Source organism: Cervus elaphus, chromosome 1 (assembly GCF_910594005.1).
Source record: "Cervus elaphus chromosome 1, mCerEla1.1, whole genome shotgun sequence".
NCBI lineage: Eukaryota > Metazoa > Chordata > Mammalia > Artiodactyla > Cervidae > Cervus > Cervus elaphus.
This window is the reverse complement of record NC_057815.1, coordinates 92,548,725-92,574,647: the sequence shown is the minus strand read 5'-3', so window position 1 is coordinate 92,574,647 and position 25,923 is coordinate 92,548,725. Positions and strand designations below refer to the sequence as shown.

The 25,923-nt window shown below is 38.0% G+C and overlaps 1 protein-coding gene and 1 pseudogene across 1 annotated transcript; both read left to right on the top strand.

Annotated features, from left to right (window-relative positions):
• Positions 1–11,780: 11,780 nt before the first annotated feature.
• Positions 11,781–12,718, top strand: LOC122699990 (annotated as a pseudogene).
• An 11,220-nt stretch (positions 12,719–23,938) lies between these two features.
• LOC122700037 (olfactory receptor 5M3-like) lies at positions 23,939–24,868 on the top strand. The gene is given in 1 exon segment (XM_043912569.1): positions 23,939–24,868. A coding segment is annotated over 1 exon segment (930 nt).
• The last annotated feature ends 1,055 nt before the right edge of the window (positions 24,869–25,923 follow it).

The following is a 25,923-nucleotide window of genomic DNA, read 5'->3' as shown; positions in this document are numbered from 1 at the left end:
AAGCTAGAATAGACATTAAATTGAGGAAATTAAGATTGCTGTAGGACTATAACCTCTACAGAGATATAGAGTCAACAATAACAACAGCAACAACAAAATCAAAGTAATTTACTTAGGCTTTGACTAATGGACAAACTAAAGATAATCTATTATGGAAACCCCCCCCCCCCAAAAAAAATGTCAATTCATTTTTCATTTTGGGTTTAGATTTAAAATGCCTTCATGAACTGTCAAATTCATTTGAAATGAATTTAAGGTGTTCCTAGTTTAGAATAAGCTTTGTGGGACTGAAAAAACATAAATATCAGACAGAGAAAAGAATTATCAACCATTCAAATATGAAGGAACTTCCATAGATAAAGTCCTTGTTCATGCGAATTTCCAGAAAAATAGAAAAAGGAAAAAAAAAAAAGGAAGGTTACTCAACTTCAGATATTGAATTTACATTATACAAGTTATTAAAAAATACATTTAATATTTGAAAGAAATAAAGGTTAACATTAAAGCCATGGGACTATAAAGATTAAAATGGACAACTAGAACTTGTGAAGAAACTTCTTAACTACAACTGAGTACAGGGTAAACAAGGGTTTTCCTGGTGACTCAGAAGGCAAAGAATCTGCTTACAATGCAAGAGACCCAGGTTCAATCCCTGGGTTGGGAAGATCCCCTGGAGAAGGAAATGGTAACCCACTCCCATATCCTTGCTGGAGAATTCCATGGACAGAAGATCCTGGTGAGCTACAGTCCATAGGGTCACAAAGAGTCAGATATGACTGAGAGATTAACATTTAGCACAAGGAAAACAAAATCCATGAATGAGAACAAACTTGTGACTGCTTGTGACTGCTGCTGGTGCTGCTAAGTCCCTTCAGTCGTGTCCGACTCTGTGCGACCCTGTAGACGGCAGCCCACCCAGGCCTTCTGTCCACAGGATTCTCCTGGCAAGAGCACTGGAGTGGGCTGCCATTTCCTTCTCCAAACTTGTGACTAAATATACATAAATACAGACCATATGGAACAACAGTATAAATGTGGCTAGCTCAAAGAAAGAATTGTTTACTGAAAATAATAACAAATTATAAAGACAGAGGAAGAGATGATAACGAAACGGTCTTTATTTTGCATTTTTAAAGCAGAACAAACATTGCATGTCTTCAGAGTTTATTAAGCTTAGTGTGGGTGTTAGAATAACAAACGATACTAGTGAAAGACCAAACATAGTATAGTTTGCAAAAACATCAGAAGGTATATTAATAGACAATCCCTGTATAGTGCTGCTTATATGCCAAAGAATCATCAACATATATTTTACAGATATTTTCCCCGGATATTTATAGATATTATGTCAATGATCATTGGAACAACTGAGACAGGTGATGTTATTGTCTCAGATTTGTACTTGGGAAAACCTGAAACAACCATCTATTAAATGACTTGCCACAGGTTACAGGTATTAAGTGGCAGAGCTGGAAATATTAATGTGATTTAAGTCTAGTTCATTATAGAATGTTAGAATATTACCCAAGTAATTCATGGAAGTGAATGAAAAAAAGCAAATCATGAACAGGTTCTCACCAAAGATATATTCAAGAAACCAAGTAACATGTCAGTTCATTTCAGTTTAGTTGCTCAGTTGTGTCTGACTTTTTGCGACCTCATGGACTGCAGCACGCCAGGCTTCCCTGTCCATCAACAACTCCCGGAGCTTACTCAAACTCACATCCATCAAGTTGGTGATGTCATCCAACCATTTCATCCTCTGTTGTCCTCTTCTCCACCTGGCTTCAATCTTTTCCAGCATCGGGTCTTTTAAAATGAGTCTGTTCTTTGCATCAGGTGGCCAAAGTATTGGAGTTTCATCTTCAGCATCAGGTCTTCCAATGACTACTCAGGACTGATTTCCTTTATGAAGGACTGGCTGTGTCTCCTTGCAGTCCAAGGTACCCTCAAGAGTCTTCTCCAATACCACAGTTCAAAAGAATCAGTTCTTCCACAAGTAACATGGCACGTATCCTCAAATTCAATGGTGATTTGTTCAGTTCAGTTCAGTTCAGTTGCTCAGTCATGTCCAACTCTTTGCGACCCCATGAATTGCAGCACACCAGGCTTCCGTGTCCATCACAAACTTCTGAAGTTTACTCAAACTCATGCCCATCGAGTCAGGGATGCCATACAGCCATCTCATCCTCTGTCGCCCCCTTCTCCACCTGCCCCCAATCCCTCCAAGCAACAGGGTCTTTTCCAGTGAGTCAAGGCTTTTCATGAGGTTGCCAAAGTATTGAGTTTCAGCTTCAGCATCAGTCCTTCCAATGAACACCCAGGACTTATCTCCTTCAGGATGGACTGTTTGGATCCCCTTGCAGTCCAAGGGATTCTCAAGAGTCTTTTCCAACACCACAGTTCAAAAGCATCAATTTTTCAGTGCTCAGCTTTCTTCACAGTCCAACTCTCACATCCATACATGACCACTGGAAAAACGATAGCATTGACCAGACAGACCTCTGTTGGCAAAGTAATGTCTCTGCTTTTTAATATACTGTCTAGGTTGGTCATAACTTTCCTTCCAAGGAGTAAGCGTCTTTTAATTTCATGGCTGCGATCACCATCTGCAGTGATTTTGGAACCCAAAAAAAATAAAGTCTGACACTGTTTCCACTGTCTCCCCATCTATTTCCCATGAGGTGATGGGACCAGATGCCATGATCTAAGTTTTCTGAATGTTGAGCTTTTTCACTCTCCTCTTTCACTTTCATCAAGAGGCTTTTTAGTTCCTCTTCACTCTCTGCCATAAGGGTGGTGTCATCTGCATATCTGAGGTTATTGATATTTCTCCTGGCAATCTTGATTCCAGCTTGTGCTTCTTCCAGCCCAGCGTTTCTCATGATGTACTCTGCATGTAAGTTAAATAAGCAGGGTGACAATATACAGCCTTGATGTACTCCTTTTCCTATTTGGAACCAGTGTGTTGTTCCATATCCAGTTCTAACTGTTGCTTCCTGACCTGCATACAGGTTTCTCAAGAGGCAGGTCAGGTGGTCTGGTATTCCCATCTCCTTCAGAATTTTCCACAGTTTATTGTGATCCACATAGTCGAAGGCTTTGGCATAGTCAATAAAGCAGAAATGGATGTTTTTCTGGAACTCTGTTGCTTCTTCGATGATTCAGAGGATATTGTCAATTTGATCTCTGGTTCCTCTGCCTTTTCTAAAACCAGCTTGAACATCTGGAAGTTCTCTGTTCACGTATTGTTGAAGCCTGGCTAGGAGAATTTTGAGCATTACTTTACTAGTGTGTGAGATGAGTGCAATTGTGCAGTAGTTTGAGCATTCTTTGGGATTGCCTTTCTTTGGGATTGGAATGAAAATGGACCTTTTTTTCTAGTCTTGTGGCCACTGCTGAGTTTTCCAAATTTGCTGACATATTGAGTGCAGCACTTTCACAGCATCATCTTTCAGGATTTGAAATAGCTCAACTGGAATTCCATCATATCCACTAGCTTTGTTCGTAGTGATGCTTTCTAAGGCCCACTTGACTTCACATTCCAAGATGTCTGGCTCTAGGTGAGTGATCACACCATTGTGATTATCTGGGTCATGAATATCTTTTTTGCACAGTTCTTCTGTGTATTCTTACCACCTCTTCTTAATATCTTCTGCTTCTGTTAGGTTCAGACCATTTCTGTCTTTTATAGAGCCCATTTTTGCATGAAATGTTCCCTTGTTATCTCTAATTTTCTTGAAGAGGCCTCTAGTCTTTCCCATTCTGTTGTTTTCCTTTATTTCTTTGCATTGATCGCTGAGGAAGGCTTTCTTATCTCTCCTTGCTATTCTTTGGAACTCTGCATTCAAATGGGAATATCTTTCCTTTTCTCCTTTGTTTTTCTCTTCTCTTCTTTTTACAGCTATTTGTAAGGCCTCCTCAGACAACCATTGTGCCTTTTTGCATTTCTTTTCCATGGGGATGGTCTTGCTGCCTGTCTCCTATACAATGTCATGAACCTCTGTCCATAGTTCATCAGGCACTCTGTCTGTCAGATCTGGTCCCTTAAATTTATTTCTCACTTCTACTGTATAGTCATAAGGGATTTGATTTAGGTCATACCTGAATGGTCTAGTGGTTAACCCTACTCTCTTCAGTTTAAGTCTGAATATGGCAATAAGGAGTTCATGATCTGAGCCACAGTCAGCTCCCGGTCTTGTTTTGGCTGACTGTATAGAGCTTCTCCATCTTTGGCTGAAAAGAATATAATCAATCTGATTTCGGCGTTGACCATCTGGTGATGTCCATGGGTAGAGTCTTCTCTTGTGTTGCTGGAAGAGGGGGTTTGCTATGACCAGTACATTCTCTTGGCAAAACTCTATTAGCCTTTGCCCTGCTTCATTCCATACTCCAAGGCCAAATTTACCTGTTACTCCAGGTGTTTCTTGACTTCCTACTTTTGCATTCCAGTCCCCCTATAATGAAAAGGACATCTTTTTTGGGTGTTAGTTCTAAAAGGTCTTGTAGGTCTTCATAGAACCGTTCAACCTCAGCTTCTTCAGCATTACTGGTTGGGGCATAGGCTTGGATTACCATGATAATAAATTGTTTGCCTTGGAATTGAACAGAGATCATTCTGTCGTTTTTGAGATTACATCCAAGTACTGCATTTAGGACTCTTTTGTTGACAATGATGGCTACTCCATTTCTTCTAAGGGATTCCTGCCCACAGTAGTAGATATAATGGTCATCTGAGTTAAATTCACCCATTCCAGTCCATTTTAGTTCGCTGATTCCTAGCATGTCGACATTCACTCTTGCCATCTCCTGGTTGACCACTTCCAATTTGCCTGATTCATGGACCTAACTTTCCAGGTTTCTATGCAATATTGCTCTTTACAGCATCAGACTTTGCTTCTATCACCAGTCTCATCCACAACTGGGCATTGTTCTTGCTTTGGTTCCATCCTTTCATTCTTTCTGGAGTTATTTCTCCACTGATCTCCAGTAGCATATTGGGCACCTACCGACCTGGGGAGTCTCTCTTTCAGAATCCTATCATTTTGCCTTCTTATACGGTTCATGGGATTCTTAAGGCAAGAATACTGAAGTGGTTTGCCATTCCCTTCTCCAGTGGACCACATTCTGTCAGACCTCTCCACCATGACCCGACTGTCTTGGGTGGCCCCACACGGCATGGCTTAGTTTCATTGAGTTAGACAAGACTGTGGTCCTGTGATAAAGTTGGCTAGTTTTCTGTGATTATGGTTTTAGTGTGTCTGCCCTCTGATGCCCTCTCACAACACCTACTGCCTTACTTGAGTTTCTCTTACCTTTGACATGGGATATCTTGTTTAGGGAAAGACAAATTAAAACTATAACATATTTGTAAGTAAGTAAGTGTTAGTTGCTCAGTCGTGCCTGACTCTTTGTGACCCCATGGACTGCAGCCCACCAGTCTCCTCTGCCCATGAGATTTTACAGGCAAGGATACTGGAGTGGGTTGCCATTTCCTTCTCCAGGGGATCTTACCAACCCAGGGATTGAACCCGGGTCTCCTGTACTGCAGACCGATTCTTTACTGACTGAGCTACACACAAACCTAGCATACAAAAATTTTTTAAAACACCTTGTAATGTTAATATTGGTGAGACCATGAAACAAAACTACTTATATACAGTTAATGGGTATGTAATTCATATAACCAGTTTGTGAAACTATTTGACAGTATCAGTTTAAGCACAATATATACCTAATCTGTAAACCAGCAATCTTATCCAAAATTCTAACAAATAGAAGTGCATGGATATATTCATACAGAGACAGGAGCAAGAATTTATTTTGTAATAGCCATATCAGGAAGCACTCAAGACATTTCTCAAAAATAGGCAGAATACATAAATCTAGGTACAGTCATGTAATGGATACTATGGTGCTGTTGTTCAGTCACTCAGTAGTGTCTGATTCTTTGTGACCCCATGGACTGCACCATGCCAGGCTTCCCTGTCCTTCACTATCTCCTGGAGTTTGCTCAAATTCATGTCCGTTGAGTAGGAGATGGGTGGTCAAATTACTGGAGCTTCAGCTTTAGCAACAGTCCTTTCAGTGAATTTTCAGGGTTGATTTCTCCTAGGATTGACTGGTTTGATGGCCTTGCAGTTCAAAAGACTCAGCACCACAGTTTGAAAGCATCAGTTCTTTGGTGCTCAGCCTTCTTTATGGTCCAATTCTCACATCCATACATTACTACTACAAAAACAAAACAAACAAAAAGAAACAACAACAACAACAATGTCGCTTTAACTATACAGATCTCTGTCGGAAAAGTGATGTCTCTGTTTTTTAATATGCTAGCTAGATTTGTCATAGCTTTCCTTCCAAGGAGCAAGTCTCTTTTAATTTCATGACTGTGGTCACCATCCATGGTGATTTTGAAGCCCAAGAAAATAAAATATCACTCCTTCCACTTTTTCCCCTTCTATTTGCCATGAAGTGATGGGACTTCCCATGTAGAACTAGTGGTAAAGTACCTGCCTGCCAATGCAGGAGACATAAAAGATATAAAAGATGCTGGTTCAATCCCCAGGTCTAGAAGATCTCTTGGAGGAGGGCATGGCAACCCACTCCAGTATTCTTGCCAGGAGAATCGCCATAGACAGAGAAGCCTGGCATGCTACAGTCCATGTGGTCACAAGGAGTAGGACATGACTGAAGTGACTGAGCATGCATGAACAATGGGACCGATGTCATAATCTTAGTGTTTTGAATATTGAGTTTTAAGCTAGCTTTTTCACGTCTTCTTTCACCCTAATCAAGACACTCTTTAGCTCCTCTTCACTTTCTGCCATAAGAGACACATCATCTGCATATTTGAGGTTATTAATATGTCTCCTAGCAATCTTGATTCCAGCTTGTGATTCATCCAGGTCAGCATTTCTTACGATGTATTCTGCATATAAGTTAAATAAACAGGCTGACAATATACAACCTTGACACACTCATTTCCCAATTTTGAACCAGTCTGTTATTCCATTTCCAGTTTTAACTGTTGCTTCTTGACAGACATACAGGTTTCTCAGAAAACAGGTAAGGTGGTCTGGTACTCCCATTTCTTTAAGATTTGCTGCAGTTTGTTGTGATCCTCACAATCAAAGGTTTTAGTGTAGTCAGTGAAGCAGAAGTAGATGTTTTTTTGGAACATCTTTTCTTTCTCCATGATTCAATGAATGTTGTCAATTTGATCTCTACACTTACAGCAGTAATACAAGAACCATTGCTATTTAGATGCGGGAGCTTTAGGGAAGTGATTAGGTCACTGAGGCTTGGCTTTGCCCTAATGAACTGAATTAGTGCCTGCACATGGTTAGTCATGTCTGACTCTGTGACCCCATGGACTGTAACCCGCCAGGCTCCTCTGTCCATGTGGTTCTCCAGGCAAGAATACTGGAGTGGGTTGTCATTTCCTCATCCAGGGGACATTCACTATCCAAGGATCAAGCTCAGGTCTCCTGCATTGCAGGAAGTTTCTTTATTTTCTGAGCCGCTAGGGAAGCCTATGAACTGGATTAGTGGCCTCATAAAAGAGCCCAGGGCACTCCCTTGCCCCATGTAATGTACAACAAAAAGACCTATATGATGCACAACAAGAGATAGCCATCTACGAGCCAGAAAGAATGCTTTCATCAGAACCCAATCCAATCTTAGACTTCCAGCTTTCAGAACAGTGATAAATAAATGTCAGGTGTTTATAAATCATTTGCTTATGTTATAATTACTATAACAGTCCAAACAAGCTAAAACAATAATCAACATAATGTTCAGATATCAACAGAATTTTCACCAAAAGGCTATACATGAAAGAATATGTTCTGTTTGATTCCACTTATGTAAAATTCAGAAAAAGACACAAACTATATAGAGTGCTAAAAATAAAGATTCATCTAACTTGAGGGATACTGACACAGGAGATGAGAAGTTTGTCTGACGTAGTGTTGGTCTTCTACTTGGTTTAGAGGTTTGGTCATAAAGGCATTTTTGCTTTGTAAAAATTCAATAAGCTGTAAACTTATATTTTGTGCACATTTTGAATGTGTACTATAAGGGTTTGAAATATATTAAACATGCTACTACTCTTCAAAGAAGTAAAGCTTCCTTTGAATATGAAAGCAGTCTCTTTGTCTACAGAAGGAAGAACGTAATTTGCGAGGGCTGCTCTAACTAAGTACCTCGGACTGGGTGGTTTAAACAAAAGAAACTGATTTCCTTCCAGTCTGGAGAATGGTAATTCAAGATTGAAGTGTTAGTGGGGTCGGTTTCATTCTGAAGCTTCTGTCTGGCTTATAGATGCCCACCATCTCCTGTGTCTGTCACAGTCTTTCCTGTGTGTATTTTTGTGTCCTAATCTCCTTTCTTAAAAAAGATACCAGTCATCTTGGGTTAGGATGCACTCATCTGAACCCATCACGACTTAATTTCCTCTTTGAAAACTATATCTACAAATTCAATCACATTCAGAAGTACTGGGAGTCAAGATTTCGATAGATATTAAATAAACTATTCAACCCATAACCCAAAGTGAGATGGTAATAGGTTGTGGCACAAAGTTATGATAACTGTGTGGAAAAAATTGTGCTAAATTGGATTAAGCAAATATTACAGGTAACGGAATATGGCATGAGTATTGATGGCAGACATCAATATTATGATGTGGACTTCCCAATGAATGAAGAAAAATATTGACACTGAATCTAAAAAAACAAAAGAAAACACTAGAAGGTAGTTGGGTCCCATGGTAAATATGCATTGCCCCCAGTTGTTATTTCTCCAGAGAACTCATTTAGGGAAAAACATTATCTAACAAAGTAATTACTTAATGCTCGCTTATATGTGTAATCTCTTAGGGATATGTTATCAATCTACAAATAATATAAGTTCAGCCTGCATTATTGAGCAGAAGAGCCATGACATTGATATTCTTTCTAAAGATGGCTCTTCCTCCATAGCTATGTAAACTTCTGTATTATACGTTTATTTATAACCATCAAAACTCTACTTTCTTATATGGACAATCATGTGCATTGCCAAAACTAGAAAACTAGACTTAATGATTCATAAAAGACAAGATGGAAAAAGGAAATGCCAATGACCAGAAAAGTGTGGATATTTACTATTTTAGGTACTGTTACTTATAAAGTGCATTAAGTTATTTAGGTGGATGATAAGGAAATTGAAATATATTGAATGCCATTTTCTACGATTCTTTATTTAATGACTAATAGCTACCATTTATTGAGGACTAGCCAGTCCGTGGAGGTACAATGTGTCAGAAATGACTGAGTATGCACACATACACAGACATGTACGGAGAACATTATTTTCCATATTGCATACTTTATATTGTATAATCCTCAAAATAACCCTACCCATATAACTAATCCATTTTGAGGGAAAAAAAAAAAAAAAAGATGAAGCCTAGAAATATTAAGAAACAGCGTCCTGAGTGCTTGGATCAAAATTGCTAAAGCCAGGATGGGAATTCATCAAGTTGACTCCACAGCCAGTGTTTTTACCAGTCATTTCTATGGCACGTACATTATTTCCTTCTGTGCTAAACCTGAGAACTATAATATTGGATGTTTTTCTGATGGACAGAATAGTAATGGTTGGTTTGAGAGTTAAATGAGGTATTATTTAGATCAGAACTTGGCCTATAAGATACCTTGATCTCAGTGCTTTATAAATATTCATTTGTTTAATCCTCAACCCCACCCTACAGCATCCAGTTCCTCATTAGATATGGATTTAAAACATGGGCTCCTATGATTAAATGGAAGTAGATCCAAATATACTTTGATTTTGAGAAATAAAATACCACGTGCCCTATCAGCAAACCAAGGATGTCACTGTCACTGGTGGTTTGCAGTCCTACAAAGGTAAGCCCATGAGCCCTGAGGAAGCCAGGAAGGAAAGAAAGACTATCTGACATCTAGCAGCTGTCAGAGGGCTTGCCGGGTAGATCAAACTGGAAAGAATCTGCCTGAAATGTGGGAGACCTGGGTTTGATCCCTGGGAAGGGAAGATCCCTGGAGAAGGGCATGGAAACCCCCTCCAGTATTCTTGCCTGGAGAATTCCTTGGACAGAGGAGCCTGGCGGGCTACAGTCCATGGGGTCGCAAAGAGCTGGACGTGACCGAGTGACTGACACTATAACGCTAGCAGCCGTCAGACTGCCGCCGCCACAGATGGTGATCCCTGAGGACACTCAGGGTTTGAAAACGCAGGATACTGGCCCCAAATAGCTGAGAAGGATGTCAAAGGAATGGTTTCAGTGAGCCCGGATTCTTGCACATCCCCATACGAGGAAAAGTGATAAATTCTGAAACTTTTCTTAACTGTAAGCTCTTATTCCTACTACCTGCCCTTCATTGCAAAACATTCTATCAACACTAGATCACACACTATCCTCCTCTGAGCAATTTTCTCAGGGTAACTTGGGAGGCTGTCTCCTGGGTTTGGAATCCTAAATATTTCTGCCCAATAAAACATAAATCTCAACTTTTAGGTTGTGCATATATAGATTCAAAGATTCGCTTTCTGTATCGTGTTCTTAGTGAATATAGATGAACTCTACATAGAAAAGCAAACACTCATCTTTTAGCTGTTATTATTAATATGAGCTTTTGTTATTTTATTTCTTGCAACAACGGAAGTCACCTGTAGGTATCTTAAGCACAAGCAAACTGTTCTGGAAAGGCACGTCGTATTCCAAGTCAATGTGCTGCCACAATACCAGGCTTAGAGAGCAACCCAGGCAGTCTGGAGGCTAGACAGCTCAGACTTCATAGAGTCAGTCTTCTTTTGCTGAATCAATCTGATCATTAATGTTCACTGCAGTCAATGAAATGCAAAAACATTTTGTGCGCCTTGCGCCACTAATTTACTCAGTAAGATATATAGGAGCAAGCATCTGATTTCAGCCTATTCCTCTATGAATCAGGACTCTTGGCCCTCAGATGTCACAGTGCAGAAGTGAGAGACCAGGAGGACGGGATTTCCGTCACTGCCGACTCCATGCAGTGGGAAATTCTCTGCAAAAGAATCCTAGCAGGGATCTACTAGTAGGAGAATCTAAAAGCTGGCCAACAGCCGAAATGCAATTATGGGTATATTTTTGAAAAAGTGAGGACTAAAGTTCCAGTTCCTCACCTAGAAAGTCCCTACGCTATTGAGTCTGAAAAGGTTGGAAAGCATCAAACTTGTTCAGTTTAATTATTTTGGATTCTCCAGTAAGGAACTGGTTAGGTAAACTTATCTAAAATGTATAAGGTCATTTGGGAAAATATTTCCTTTGATACCCCATCTTTTGTTTTTCCTTTTAAACTCTCATATCTTTATATAATTGGAGATAAGAATGAGTAAACCTGAGGGTGAGATCTGGGATCAAGTATGCACACGAAGTATGTTTTGCAAATAAAAGGCCAGGTCCAAGAAAGACAAGGAGAAATTGGAGAAAGAAAACAGTGAATAAATCCTAATTAGATAGGAAATGAAAAATAAGGAAATAAAAAGTAGAGGGCTATGTCAAAAAAGAAAGAGCTGCCTTGAATACCACTAGATTCCAGTCCCAGGCTGAGATTATGTTTACTTAGACTGAACACCAGTTGAAACAGAGTGAAAAAAAAATTGCTAAGAAGGAAAAGAAATTAATAAGAAAGTCATGAGTGACATAGTAATGTTTATTTTTCATTTTCCTGTTATCCAATATAAATACACAGATCTCTCATCTCATGGAGCAAATTATGAGAAGAAACATCACTTCAGTGACTGAGTTCATTCTCCTTGGACTGACCAATTGCCTGGAATTGCAGATTCTCTTCTTTGTGCTCTTTTTGGCCATTTACATAGCCACAGTGGCAGGGAATTTGGGCATGATTGTCCTCATCCAGATTAATGCCCGGCTCCACACCCCCATGTACTTTTTCCTGAGCCATTTATCCTTTGTAGATCTGTGCTTCTCGTCCAATGTGACCCCCAACATGCTAGCAATTTTCTTATCAGAGAAGAAAACCATTACTTATTCTGCTTGTCTGGTGCAGTGTTATTTGTTTATTGCCTTGGTCCATGTGGAGATCTATATCCTGGCTGTCATGGCCTTTGATCGGTACATGGCCATCTGCAATTCCCTGCTTTATAGCAGCAGAATGTCCAAGAGTGTGTGCGCATCCCTCATCACGGTACCTTATGCATATGGAGTGCTCACTGGGCTGATGGAGACCATGTGGACCTACAACCTAGCCTTCTGTGCCCTAATGAAATTAATTACTTCTACTGTGCTGACCCACCGCTGATTAAGCTGGCTTGTTCTGATACCTACAACAAAGAACTGTCCATGTTTGTTGTGGCTGGATGTAACCTTTCCTTTTCTCTTCTCATCATGCTGATTTCTTACCTTTATATTTTTCCTGCTCTCCTGAGGATTCGTTCCACAGAAGGCAGGCGCAAAGCTTTCTCTACCTGTGGCTCCCATCTGACAGCTGTCACCATCTTCTACACAGCTCTTTTCTTCATGTATCTTAGACCCCCTTCAGAGGAGTCTGTGCAGCAGGGGAGAATGGTGGCTGTGTGCTACACCACAGTGATCCCCATGTTGAACCCCTTGATCTACAGTCTGAGGAACAAGGATGTGAAAGAGGCTTTGATGAAAGAACTGTTCAGCAGGAAACTGCTTTCTAAGTAAACAGAGTGCTAATTTTATTATTTTTATTTTCTATATCCAATGACTTTTCTTAGTCCAGTAATAATTTGTCCAAATGTATATCTTTTTCTTGGGGGACATTTCCACCGAGAAAGTTGGACTAAAAAGAAATCTGAGAACCCATGTCATTGGACAGGGATTTTGAATCCTTCAACAAAGCTTTGCTTACCCCGATCCAAATGTAAAGACCTTTTTGTGGTTAGTTGCTAAGTTGTGTCTGGCTCTGCAACCCCAAAGACAGCAACCTGCCAGGCTCCTCTGCCCATTGAATTTTCCAGGCAAGGATACTGGAGTGGGTTGCCATTTCTTTCTGCCAAAGACCTGTATAGAGAAGGATAAATATCAGTGGAAAATCCAGTTTACTCCTTGGAGAATAAAACCATTAACACTTCCTTTTTTGGAAGAAATGAGTCACATAGCTTTAGACTGTCTCTTATTGGGGAAAAATTGCTTTATTTTTTTTTCTTCCACTTTTATTGAGATATAATTGACATACAGAACTGTATAAGTTTAAGGTGAACAGCATAATTTGATTTACATATTTCATGAAATTATCACAATAAGTTTAGTGAAAATCCATCATCTCATACAGATGGATTAAACAGAAGATGTAAACATATTTAAAAAGAAAAAATTAAATAGAAAAAAAATTGTTTTCTTGTGATGAGAACTCTTAGGATTTACTCTTAATAACTTTGACATATAACATACAGCAATGTTGATTATATTTATCATGTTGTACATTGCACCCTTAGTAATTGTTAATATTTATGTTATAACTGAAAGTCTGTTCCTTTTGACTACCTTCATCCAACTTCCCCTCTCTCCACCTCTCACCTCTGGCAACCATAAGTCTGATCTCTTTCTATTAATTGGTTTTATTTAACCTTAAAATTCACCTTACCTATTTTGAAAAATAAATCAGTACTAAACTTCCAGTCACCTCTCTTGACTCATGAAAATTTACACAAAGTATGTTTTAAAATTTTTTATTTCTTTACATCAATTGTCTGTAGATGACAAGATGCTTCTCAGAACACTATAGTTGAATGTATATTTAGAAAACCCCAATGTTCATCACAGCACTGTTTATAATAGCCAGGACATGGAAGCAACCTAGATGCCCATCAGCAGATGAATGGATAAGGAATTTATGGTACATATACACAATGGAATATTACTCAGCCATTAAAAAGAGTTCATTTGAATCAGTTCAAATGAGATGGATGAAACTGGAGCCCATTGTACAGAATGAAGTAAGCCAGAAAGATAAAGACCAATACAGTATACTAACGCATATATATGGAATTTAGAAAGATGGTAATGATAACCCTATATGCAAAACAGAAAAAGAGACACAGATGTACAGAACAGACTTTTGGACTCTGTGGGAGAAGGCGAGGGTGGAATGTTCTGAGAGAATAGCACTGAAACAAGTATACTATCAAGGGTGAAACAGACCACCAGCCCAGGTTGGATGCATGAGACAAGTGCTCGGGGCTGGTGCACTGGGAAGACCCAGAGGGATGGGATGGGGAGGGAGGCGGGAGGGGGGATCGGGATGGGGAACACATGTAAATCCATGGCTGATTCATGTCAATGTATGGCAAAAACCACCACAATATTGAAAAATTGCTTTAAAATGTAATTAGTGCATTGTAAAAAACTTATTTCAACTCAACTTTATTAAGTATGCCTTCCTTAGCACTGAAAGCCAGCACTTGAACTGTCAGAGAGGGGAAAATTTCCCCCCATTTCCCTTGATTTTTTCTTTTTTTCTGGTCACATAAGTAAACTGACACAAGTTAGAGGGAAAAAATTAATTCATACGCACTGAGGTCTCAAAGAAATGAGATGCCCAAAGTAACCAAAGCAAACTGTTTCTATATCAGTTTTAGACAGAGACCTAATTATTTGTGGAAATTTAACAAAACAAAGGGACTTTTGCTCAGGGTAATGAACTAATCAAAAATAATAGTTTTTAAATGCAGCTTTCTTACTCTTGAATTCTCTACCCCTGTTGATAAGGACACTTTCTCTCCTCATGGTGTAAGGAGGATATTTTCACATGGGATATTTCTTTCCTATTTTTTAGGAGAAAAGGAGGTTCAGACTTTTTTTTAACATATATTTTTTCATTACCTATTTTGCCAGTAACCTTGATTCAAAATAATCAATATATCCTGTGATATATCTTGGGATGAACTTCCCTAAGCCCATAAGTCTCATCCCTTTTTACTTTCCTGTCAACTTTGTTCTTTTGTCGATTTGCAGGTCTAAGTTTACAATGGTTTCATGAGCTGTCAAATTACAAGCCAAAAAGTGAATTTAAAGGGATCCTAGTTTAGAAGAAGCTTCATGGGACTGAAACAAACAAACACAAATGCAGGACAGAACGATCAACTATCAATCAGTTCAGTTCAGTCGCTCAGTCGTGTCCGACTCTTTGCAACCCCATGAATCGCAGCACGCCAGGCCTCCCTGTCCATCACCAACTCCCGGAATTTATTCAAACTCATGTCCACTGAGTCGGTGATGCCATCCAGCCATCTCATCCTCTGTCGTCCCCTTCTCCTCCTGCCCCCAATCCCTCCCAGCATCAGGGTCTTTTCCAGTGAGTCAACTCTTCGCATCAGGTGGCCAAAGTATTGCAGTTTCAGCTTCAGCATCAGTCCGTCCAATGAACACCCAGGACTGATCTCCTTTAGGATGGACTGGTTGGATCTCCTTGCAGTCCAAGGGACTCTCAAGAATCATCTCCAACACCACAGTTCAAAAGCATCAATTTTTTGGCGCTCAGCTTTCTTCACAGTCCAACTCTCACATCCATACATGACCAGTGGAGAAACCATAGCCTTGACTAGACGGACCTTTGATGGCAAAGTAATGTCTCTGCTTTTTAATATGCTATCTAGGTTGGTCATAACTTTCCTTCCAAGGATTAAGTGTCTTTTAATTTCATGGCTGCAGTTACCATCTCCAGTGATTTTGAAACCAAAAAAAAAAAAAGTCTGACACTGCTTCCACTGTTTCCCCATCTATTTCTCATGAAGTCAACTATCAAACTTAAAAGACCTTCCACAGATAAAGTCCCTGTTCATGCAAATTTGCAAGAAAATACAGGTGAATACTCTCAACATCACATATTAGAGTTACATGATGCAAATTATAAAAAAAAAAATAAAAAATTAAAAAAAAACCACTTAACAGTTAAAAGAAATAAAGGTTAATATTGAAACTACAGGCCTATAAAGATTAAAAGGAACGACTAGAACTTGCAAAGAAACTATCTAGAAGAGTACAAGGAAAATAAGCTTCCGTGAATGAGAACTAACTTGTGACTAAACATGCATAAAATCAGACTATATAGAGCAAAAGTATGTAACTTGTGGGTTCAAAAGATAGAATTGACTTATTGCTAAACAAATTATAAAGAGGGAGGAAGAAATGATAGCTAAAAGGATTTTTAATCAGCAATTTTAAGGCAAAAAAAAAACACATTGGGTAACTTCAAGGTTAATTAAGTTTAGTGCAGTTGTTAAAATACCAATGTTATTAGTAAACCACCAAACATAGAGTCTATTTTGCAAGTAATTAGAAGATTAATAAATAAAAAATATATAGTGTTAACTATTTACCAAATAATAATCAACAGGTATTTTACATTTTTTCCAGATATTTATAGGTGTGCTGTCAATAGTCATTGGAACAGCTGAGACAGGTGATGTTATTGTCTCAGTTTTTTACTTCAGGAAACCTGAAACAGTGCCATTAAGTGACTTGCCTGATTACAAAGGGAGTGAGTGGTAGAACTGGGAAACGTGTTACTTGACTCTAATTCATTACAGTGCATTAGACAATTCCTCAATTAATCCACAACTGCATGAAAAAATGAATAACAGGTTATGAACAGGTAGGTTCTGAACAAAAATTTTCAAAGAATGAAGTAACATGTCACATGTGTTCAACTTCAGGAGTGATTAGGGAAATGAAAATTATTAAGTTAGTTGTATCTATACATATAACCCAGCATAGAAAAAATTGTAATAACACACCTTATAAGATTAAATACTGGTGAAACTATGAAACAACAGAAGTCACGAGGGCTTGCCTTTAGCCTCATGAAATGGATCTGTGCTCCTCTAGTAAATCTAGGAGAACCACCTTGCCTTCTATCATGTGAGGACACTGCAAAAAGACTGCCACCTATGATCCAGGAAGCAGGCTCTCATCAGAACCCAACTTGAACTTAGACATCCTGCTTCCAGTCAATGAGGAATAAATTTCATTTGTTTACAAGACACTTTTTTATGGTATTTTTTTTATTAAACCATCCAAACAAAGTAAAACAATCACCTGCGTAATGTCCAGATATCAACATAGTGTTCCACAAAATATTTTGCATAGAAGCCAATGTATTCTTTGATTCCAGTTATGTGAAATTCAGAAACAGACACATTAATAATAGCATTAAAAGTGAGAATATAGTTAACTTGAAGGATAGTGAGTGCAAAAAGAGGTGAGGAGCATGTCTCATGTAGGGTTAGTCTCTTTGATTCAGATATTTGATCTTACAGGTATATTTATTTTGTAAAAAAGCCACTAACCTGTCCAGCTATGTTTTGTGTACATTTTCTATGTGTGTATTAAACTTTGTTATGAAAGTTACTTAAAAACAATTAAAAATAAAGCTAGTATCCTAAGAAGGAAAGCTTCATCCCAATATCAAAACATTCTGTCTGTCTACAGAACACAGGGTATATTAATTTGCTAGTGCTGCCATTAACAAAGCATGACAGACTAGATGCTGAGACAAGCGAGATTGATTTCCTTCCAGTTTGGAGGCTGAAAATTCAAGGTCAAAGTGTCAGCAAGGATAGTTATTTCTGAAGCTTCTGTCTGGCTTGTAGATGGCTGTCATTCCCCTGGCTCAGTATTCAGTTTTTCCTCTGAGCATTTCCATGACCTGATCTCCTGTCATCTTGAGTTGGGACCCACTCATATGAACTCATGACACTTTAATTTCCTCTTTGAAGACTCTATCTCCAAATTCACTCCTATGCTGAGGTACTGGGGATCAAGACTTCAATATATGGGTTTTAAAGAGACATGATACATCCCATAACACAAAGTGAGGTGGCTATAAACTGTGACACAAAGCCATGTGAATGGTGTGGAGGAAATTCAGCTAATATATAGGAAAGGTATGACCATCCATGGATAGTTATCAGTGTCATGGTGTGGACTTCCCAATGACTGAAGAAAAATATTGAGACTGACCATAAGGAAGAAAAACACTAGACAGTGGTGTGAGACCTTTTGATGGTATTTCAAGGGGCTCTGAGGAGCTCCAGTCCTATATGCCTCAGCACAGAACAAATTCAATTAGAGGCAAAATGATGGATAAGGTGTGATTTATTAGAATAAGACATGTGAGAATTAAAAACAGGCAGATGATATGGCTCTGTGTCCTGAGAACTTAGTGGGCTACCGTTTTACAATGGAAAGAAAAGTGGAGATGGGGAAAAGGCCACTTTCTTACTCATTCTTAAGTAGATATTATGTTTACAACTTCAGTTCCTCTTCCAGTTTGGGCAGGGATATTTTCTTGTCCCTACTTGGTCAAGCTGGGACAGTCATGACACTAAGGAGAATGTATGTTAGGTCTCAGTACAATGAGGGCATTTCATTTTGAAATGCAACTTTTCCATGAATTGTTATTTTTTAGTGTGTGTGCAGAGAGCATGTACTAGGAGTCATTAACTTACCAAGCTCCCTGGGTAGGATGTGGTCTCATGCCATCGTTTTTTTATTATTTGGGGGCATATCCTATGATTATGAAGAACAATTTGTTGCTAAGCAAGTCTGCTTGGTTTTGTAGTTAAGAAAACCTGTTTTCAAGTTTAATTAGGTCACATTTGTTTATTTTTGCTTTTATTTCCATTACTCTGGGAGGTGGGTCATAGAGAATTCTGCTGTGATTTATGTCAGAGAATGTTTTGCCTATATTTTCCCCAGGAGTTTTATAATTTCTGGTCTTACATTTAGATCTTTAATCCATTTTGAGTTTATTTTTGTGTATGGTGTTAGAAAGTGTTCTAGTTTCATTCTTTTACAATTGGTTAACCAGTTTTCCCAGCACCACTTGTTAAAGAGATAATATTTTCTCCATTATATATTTTTGCCTCCTTTGTCAAAGATAAGGTGTCCATAGGTGCATAGATTTATCTCTGGGCTTTCTATTTTGTTCCATTGATCTCTATGTCTGTCTTTGTGCCAGTACCAACTGTCTTGATGACTGTAGCTTTGTAGTATAGCCTGAAGTCAGGCAGGTTGATTCTTCCAGTTCCATTCTTCTTTCGCAAGATTGCTTTGGCTATCAGGATGGGAGAAAATAATAGCAAATGAAGCAACTTACAAATAATTAATCTAAAAAATATAGAAGCAGCTCCTGCAACTCAATTCCAGAAAAATAAATGACCCAATCAAAAAAATGGGCCAAGTGTTTGTTTGTACATATGTGTGCATGTGTATGTTTCAGAGTATTCAACTTGATCAATACTTTCTAGGAATATTGTTTTGGAATTTACCTCAAGGTAAAACTAGTTTTCGCATAAAATAATCAACATTAATAACATATAATATTGTATGCTATTTTTCTCCTATTTATGTGTGTAACTCTAAACTGCCTAAATTACCAACAGCAGAACTAATTTCTCTATTTAGCTGTATTCTTGCCCTAGATCATAAAACTTAATCAATTTGAAAGCCAGACAATTTCAGAGGTTATTATGCAACTAGTGCAATTTTAACTACTATGAAAAACTGTATAATCATTCACACAAAAGTTATTGCATTACACACATATTTAAAATATTTATAATTAATTTATATAGTTTGCAATTTAGTTTTTGCATGCAGTCTGAAGCGAGATACCAACGCTAATTTTCATAAGACATCCCATTAGTAAATTAATAATCTCTCTATCCTTAATCATATGAAAATGCCAATAATAATATACATAAACTTGTTTATAATTATTTTGGCCTACTTCTCAGCATTTTAACCTACAGTTGAATTAATTAATTCACTTATTTGTCCAACGAATATTAGCTGAGTGCCTGTTATGTTTGAGGCTCTGTTTTAGTTATTTGCTATCAATGAACAAAACAGCAAAAGAAATCCTTGATCTCATGAGACTCATATTCCAGTTGTGTGAAACAAGCATAAACCATCAGGAAAATATGTAAATAAATTGTAGAGTATACTAGTGATGTTATGGAAAAATCTGGAAAAAAATCATCTTGGAAGATAAAGGAGCAAAGGGGTACCTCTGGCTCAGATATGAGAATGAAGGTTGATTTCATTGAGAAAATGATAATTGAACAAAAATCTCATGAAAGTGGTTTAGAGATGAGCCATGGAGGTGCTTACGGAGCAGTGTTTTAGACAGATGGAGTAACTAAGGAAAAGGCAGATGCAAGCATTCAAGGAAAGTTTTAAGAACAAATGGAAGCCAGTGTGGCTGCAGCCTAGGGCAGTGAGAAAATAAATGGAATATGAGATCATAGGCAGATAAGGGACTAGAGGCCAAGATCTTGTGAGCCACTGGAAGACGTTTACCCTGAGAAAAACGAGAAGCTCTGAAAAGTTTCCAAGTTAAGAAACAATTTGAAATGACTTGCTTTTAAAGACCCACTTTGGTTTTCAGTTTAGAATGGAGTGTAATTCAGAGTCTGTGATTTAGGCGAGAGAGATGGTTACTAGAATATAGGAGTAAAGGTCATGAAAGGCCCGCAGATTCTGGAAATACTTTTCCTGGTTTGATATGCAAAGCAAAATATGTTATTAGATCCCAGGATACTTTCAAAATAACTTGAACTGGGGGGGAAATAAATTTTGCAAATCCATTACAAAACAAAAACTCAGCGATCAACTTTTCCTCTAGAGATATACTTTCCTCAGGGTTATTTCTATAAGAAGATTCTTAATTGTTTTTTTTTTTTTTTAATAAGGCATTCATTTAAGGGAAACTTCTCTTGTGGATTTCCAGTGTCTTTTCTGCCTGGCATCATCTCATCTCTTACACAACATTCTCTTTCCCATTCTGCTTCCTTCCTGGGAATATTTGCTCTATTTAGAGGTTGGTATACAAACACATATATCTGGAGCTGGAAGATGAAGCTTTCATCATATATTTCATTTTCTTGTATTCTTCATTAATTAACATTAATTATTCCATTTATATTATCCACATATGGAGGTGTGTATTTGTCAGAGAGAGACAAATTTTTATATTGAGATTTGAATATTTGTTTATTAAAAGCTATTAATGAAGCTACAGTTTCCACAAGTGCATTCAGTAACAATTGCACCTTCTTATTTATTACTGGAGGAGAAAATGGCAACTCATTCCAGTATTCTTGCCTGGAGAATCCCAAGGACAGAGGAATCTGGTGGGCTACCGTCCATGGGTTGCAAGAGAGTTGAATGTGTCTTTTCATACTCTCAAACAATGAAGCTAATACTGTTAATTAATACTTATTACATCATATTAAGACATACAGAAATGAAAAACAAAACAAGCTAAGAAGAAAGCCTGCCTAAGTTCATAAAATAAGTCATGGAGTCAGAATTCAAAAACACTTTTACAATAGAAACAGAATTCTCTAACTGGAATACTTAATGTTTCCTCTTTTCTGACCCTGGGGGTGGCGGGAATAATCTACAATTACTGGTAACTTGATTTGAAAGGCAGAGTGATACAATATGGGGAGCTTGTGTATATCTTTTTGCCTGAAGAAGATGGTTAGTAAAACCATTTGTCTCCAAATCCTTCTTTTTTTTCCAGTTTCCATAATTCCTAAGATCAGACCTGACTATTCCATTTTCCCCATGAGTTTATCAGAGCTCTCAATTGCCTGTTAAACCACCACACAGGTTTTCATGTATTTTGCCTTTGTAAAGTACTAACAACACTGGTCTTTCATACCATCTCTTTGGATCGTCCTTGGTACAGTTAGGTGCAGTGAGATCTGACTTTCCAGATAAAAATTCCTCTTCTGCTAATATTTTAAAAATAAGTGGACAATACTGGCATATTCTGTTGACTCAGTATCAATATGCTCTATTAACATATTTGTAATCTGTTTCCATGTTCAGAATCTCTCCTTCAACTTTATATTTTCTCTATCATTTATGATGATGTCTAAAACGTATCTTTCATTAATTTCCCAATCTTTAAAAATCCATTTTTTTTTTTGTTTAGGACATTCATCTTTTTCAAAAGCTAACATACTATTTTTAAAACTTTTTATTAAGTTGCATTGTCTGGGTGGTTTACAAGTAGTTCTGTGTTCCATTTTTCTTGTTCTGGTTCCCTTGGATTGAGCAGGTTCACAAACAGCTCAAAATGATACTGTGGCACATTTAGGACAAACATGGCTCTTCTTCGTATCTCAGAAGGATTGTTTCTAGAACACCACCCTCCACCCCATCCCCCCAGGATCCCCAAATCTGCAGAAGCTCAAGTCCCTTGTATACAATGGTGTAATGATTGCATAAAACCTATGCACATTCTTTCATATACTTAAAGTCATCTCTATCGCTCTCTCCTTTCTCTCATTTAAAGCTAAGTAAATGCTAGCTAGACTAAATGTATTAGAATTCTTTCCCAAACAGTTTTGCATAGTTTATGAGGTAAGTTGCATAACTGGAAGAATTTGGATAAGACACAAAGATTTCTCATTATTTGATGAATTAACATTTATGGATTTTCCTCCATTATACTTATTAACAGAATGCAAGGCACTAGTATTTTCTCAGGGAAAGATTTTGTGAAGTACTTTACTGGAAAGGTTCATATGATACAATCTTTATTTGAAAATACATTTGTAACTATCCAAGAAGCTTTCCTAGACTCCACTGGATCTCCAAAGAAGAGTCAATCATTCCCTGCTTTCTCCCCCTAGTATAACACTGTAGGAATACATCATGATTTTACAAGGTTTAATTACATTACTGCTACTCTCACTAGTGACACTGATCTCCTGGTCTTATATTTGAATCTGCAGAACATAACAGTGGAGGGTATCTAGTAGATTATAATTACATGCTAGGTTTGTCAGAGTCCTTATCCAGGGAATACACACAATATATGAAAGTGTGTAAGTGATTTAACCCTGTATTTCAAAGATTACTGTGAACATTTTGTTCTTCTTTAAATGAGTCCAAGTATGAGGTTAGATTAAAAATAAATTTTATCTGATATTTAGGGCTGACAATTTATTGGATTAAATGATTTTGCCCTAATAATCTTGGAAGTGAAAGTGAAGTCGCTCAGTCATGTCCGACTCTTTGCAACCCCATGGACTGTAGCCCACCAGGCTCCTTCATCCATGGAATTTTCCAGGCAAGAGTACTAGAGTGGGTTGCCATTTCCTTCTCCAGGGGTTCTTCCTGACCCAGGGATTGAACCCAGGTCTCCCACATTTCAGGCAGACACTTTACCGTCTGAGCCACCAGGGAAGCCCATAATCCTAGAGAACATGCTTATATTAAAAAGGAGGAAAAGTATTATTTTTGAGTTACATTAAAAAGAGAAATCTAACCCTCTATAAATATCTTAAAATGAATATTTACCAAAATGCCAGTTGGAAGCAAGGGATATTTAAGAAATAGTCTTGGGCTTCCCTGGTGGCTAAGTGGTAAAGAATCCACCTGCTGATGCAGGAGACTCCAGTTCAGCCCTGGGTTGTGAAGATCCCCTTGAGGAGGAAATGGCAAGCTACTCCAGTATTTTTGGTTGGAAAATCCCATGGATAGAAGAGTCTGGTGGGCTATAGTCCCTGGAGTCATAGAGTTGGACACAACTGAATACACACACACACACATTTGGACAATTATAATTTTTAGGAATAGCATGTTTCAATCACATTTTGTACAACTCTTATGTAAGTGGGTTAGTATATTATATTTATCAATGTAAATATAAATACCTTCAGGGAGCTTATTAAACAGCAGATACTCAGAAACAAATTGCTGAAAAAGAGTGTCAAAATGAAGTCATAGATATTTAGTTAAAAAAAATAAAAGGGAGCATGAATAAAATATACATTGATAATGATCAACATTTGATTTTAAATTTATTTCCTCTTAGTTATCAGAGAAGTTTCTATCGAATATTGACTTAGAGCAGAGAAAATGCTCAACTTCACGGATGTGAAAGAGTTTATTCTTTTGGGACTAACCAGTCGTCGGGAATGGCAAATTCTCTTCTTTGTCATTTTCCTGCTGGTCTATGTGGTCACCGTGGTGGGTAATATCGGCATGATCCTGTTAATTAAGGTCAGTCCACAACTCAGCAGCCCCATGTACTTTTTTCTGAGTCATTTGTCATTTGTTGATGTGTGGTTTTCCTCCAATGTCACTCCTAAAATGCTGGAAAACCTGTTATCCAAGACAAAAATGATTTCTTACGCTGGCTGTTTGGTACAGTGTTTCTTCTTCATTGCTCTTGTCCATGTAGAGATATTTATTCTTGTTGCGATGGCCTTTGACAGATGCATGGCCACTGGAAGCCCTTTGCTCTATGGCAGCAAAATGTCAAGGATTGTCTGCATCTGACTGATTTCCTTCCCTTACGTGTATGGTTTTCTGACTAGTCTGGCAGCAACATTATGGACCTATGGTTTGTGCTTCTGTGGGAAGATTGAGATCAACCACTTCTACTGTGCAGACTCACCTCTCATCAAAATGGCCTGTGCTGGAAACTTTGTAAAAGAATATACAACGATCATACTCGCCGGCATTAATTTCTCATATTCCCTAACTATAGCTATCGCATCCTATCTCTTCATCCTCATTGCCATTCTCCAGATGAACTCGGCGGAAGGGAGGCGCAAGGCCTTTTCCACCTGTGGGTCCCATCTGACCGTCGTCATATTCTACGGAACCCTCATTTTCATGTATCTCAGATGTCCCACAGAGGAGTCTGTGGAGCAGGGGAAGGTGGTGGCCGTGTTTTACACCACGGTGATCCCCATGTTGAACCCCATGATCTACAGTCTGAGGAACAAGGATGTGAAAGAGGCCTTGAACAAAGTGATCAGCAAAACATTTTTAATAAAGTAAAGTTGTGTTACTTTTGTTCTCTGCATTTCATCCATATTTGTTTGTCAAAAGATTATTTCTTAGTATAGTACAAAGCTTTAGAGAATTCACAAAAGTAAGAACTTTACCCCTTATGAAAAGAAAGAAAAAATTAAAATTCAGAGGGAAAAAGTGAATTTTCTCTCTTATTGATACAAGTAGTCAAGCTTAGCTAAAATTAATAGAGATTAATTTCTACATTAATTATCTACATTAATAGAGAAGATTATTTCAGCCCAAGTTCACAGGTATATGTGTTGACATTGTTTACATCCTTTGTTAGAATAAAAAGATTTTGTTTTTCTTATTAAAAAATGTAGTGATGAATTTAGGAAATACTTATCTATTTGTTTATTTAGATTATAATCTGAGGTAGAAGAAATAACATATTTCATTCAGTTCTCTAATGTAAGGTCATAACGATGGTGGTCTTGCTAATGGCTTTTATTTTCCTGAGGGGAAAGGAGAAGCACATGTGCGCTCATTCCGCTCACTCGCACGTGCATCATGGGCAACATTTCAAAGCTCTTTGCACAGAAACAAACTGGGAATTTTGTTCAAATTATAATAACATCACTGGGTAGTTGAGAAACTTAAGCCTGATATTTAATGCCTTTTTCAATGTGAAAGGTGGATCTGTTCAGAGACCTTTGTTTTGAAAATAAAAAGACTATGATATGTAATTCTTTTCCAGTATTCTTGTATTGAAGAGACTCAACAGCATAAGTGTCTCTCTTCTACTGATTCTAATAGCTGCTATGTTTCAACTCCAAGGTCAACAGGAACCAGACTGCGCACGTGTTATGTACCCCGCCAGAGTTCCGTCATTCTAACTGAGAAGCAGGTGGAGTTAGTGAATGTGTCATTTTGCAAGTACAAAGCTACGGATTTCTCCTCACAAATTAAATTAATATTCATGTAGATTATTGTGCACATTTTTGACCTAAGTATGATATTAAATATTAATTTCTTTTTACTTGAAAGAAGGAATATTTGGGTGGTATATTTTCTGTTAGCAATGACACATCCTGACTTAA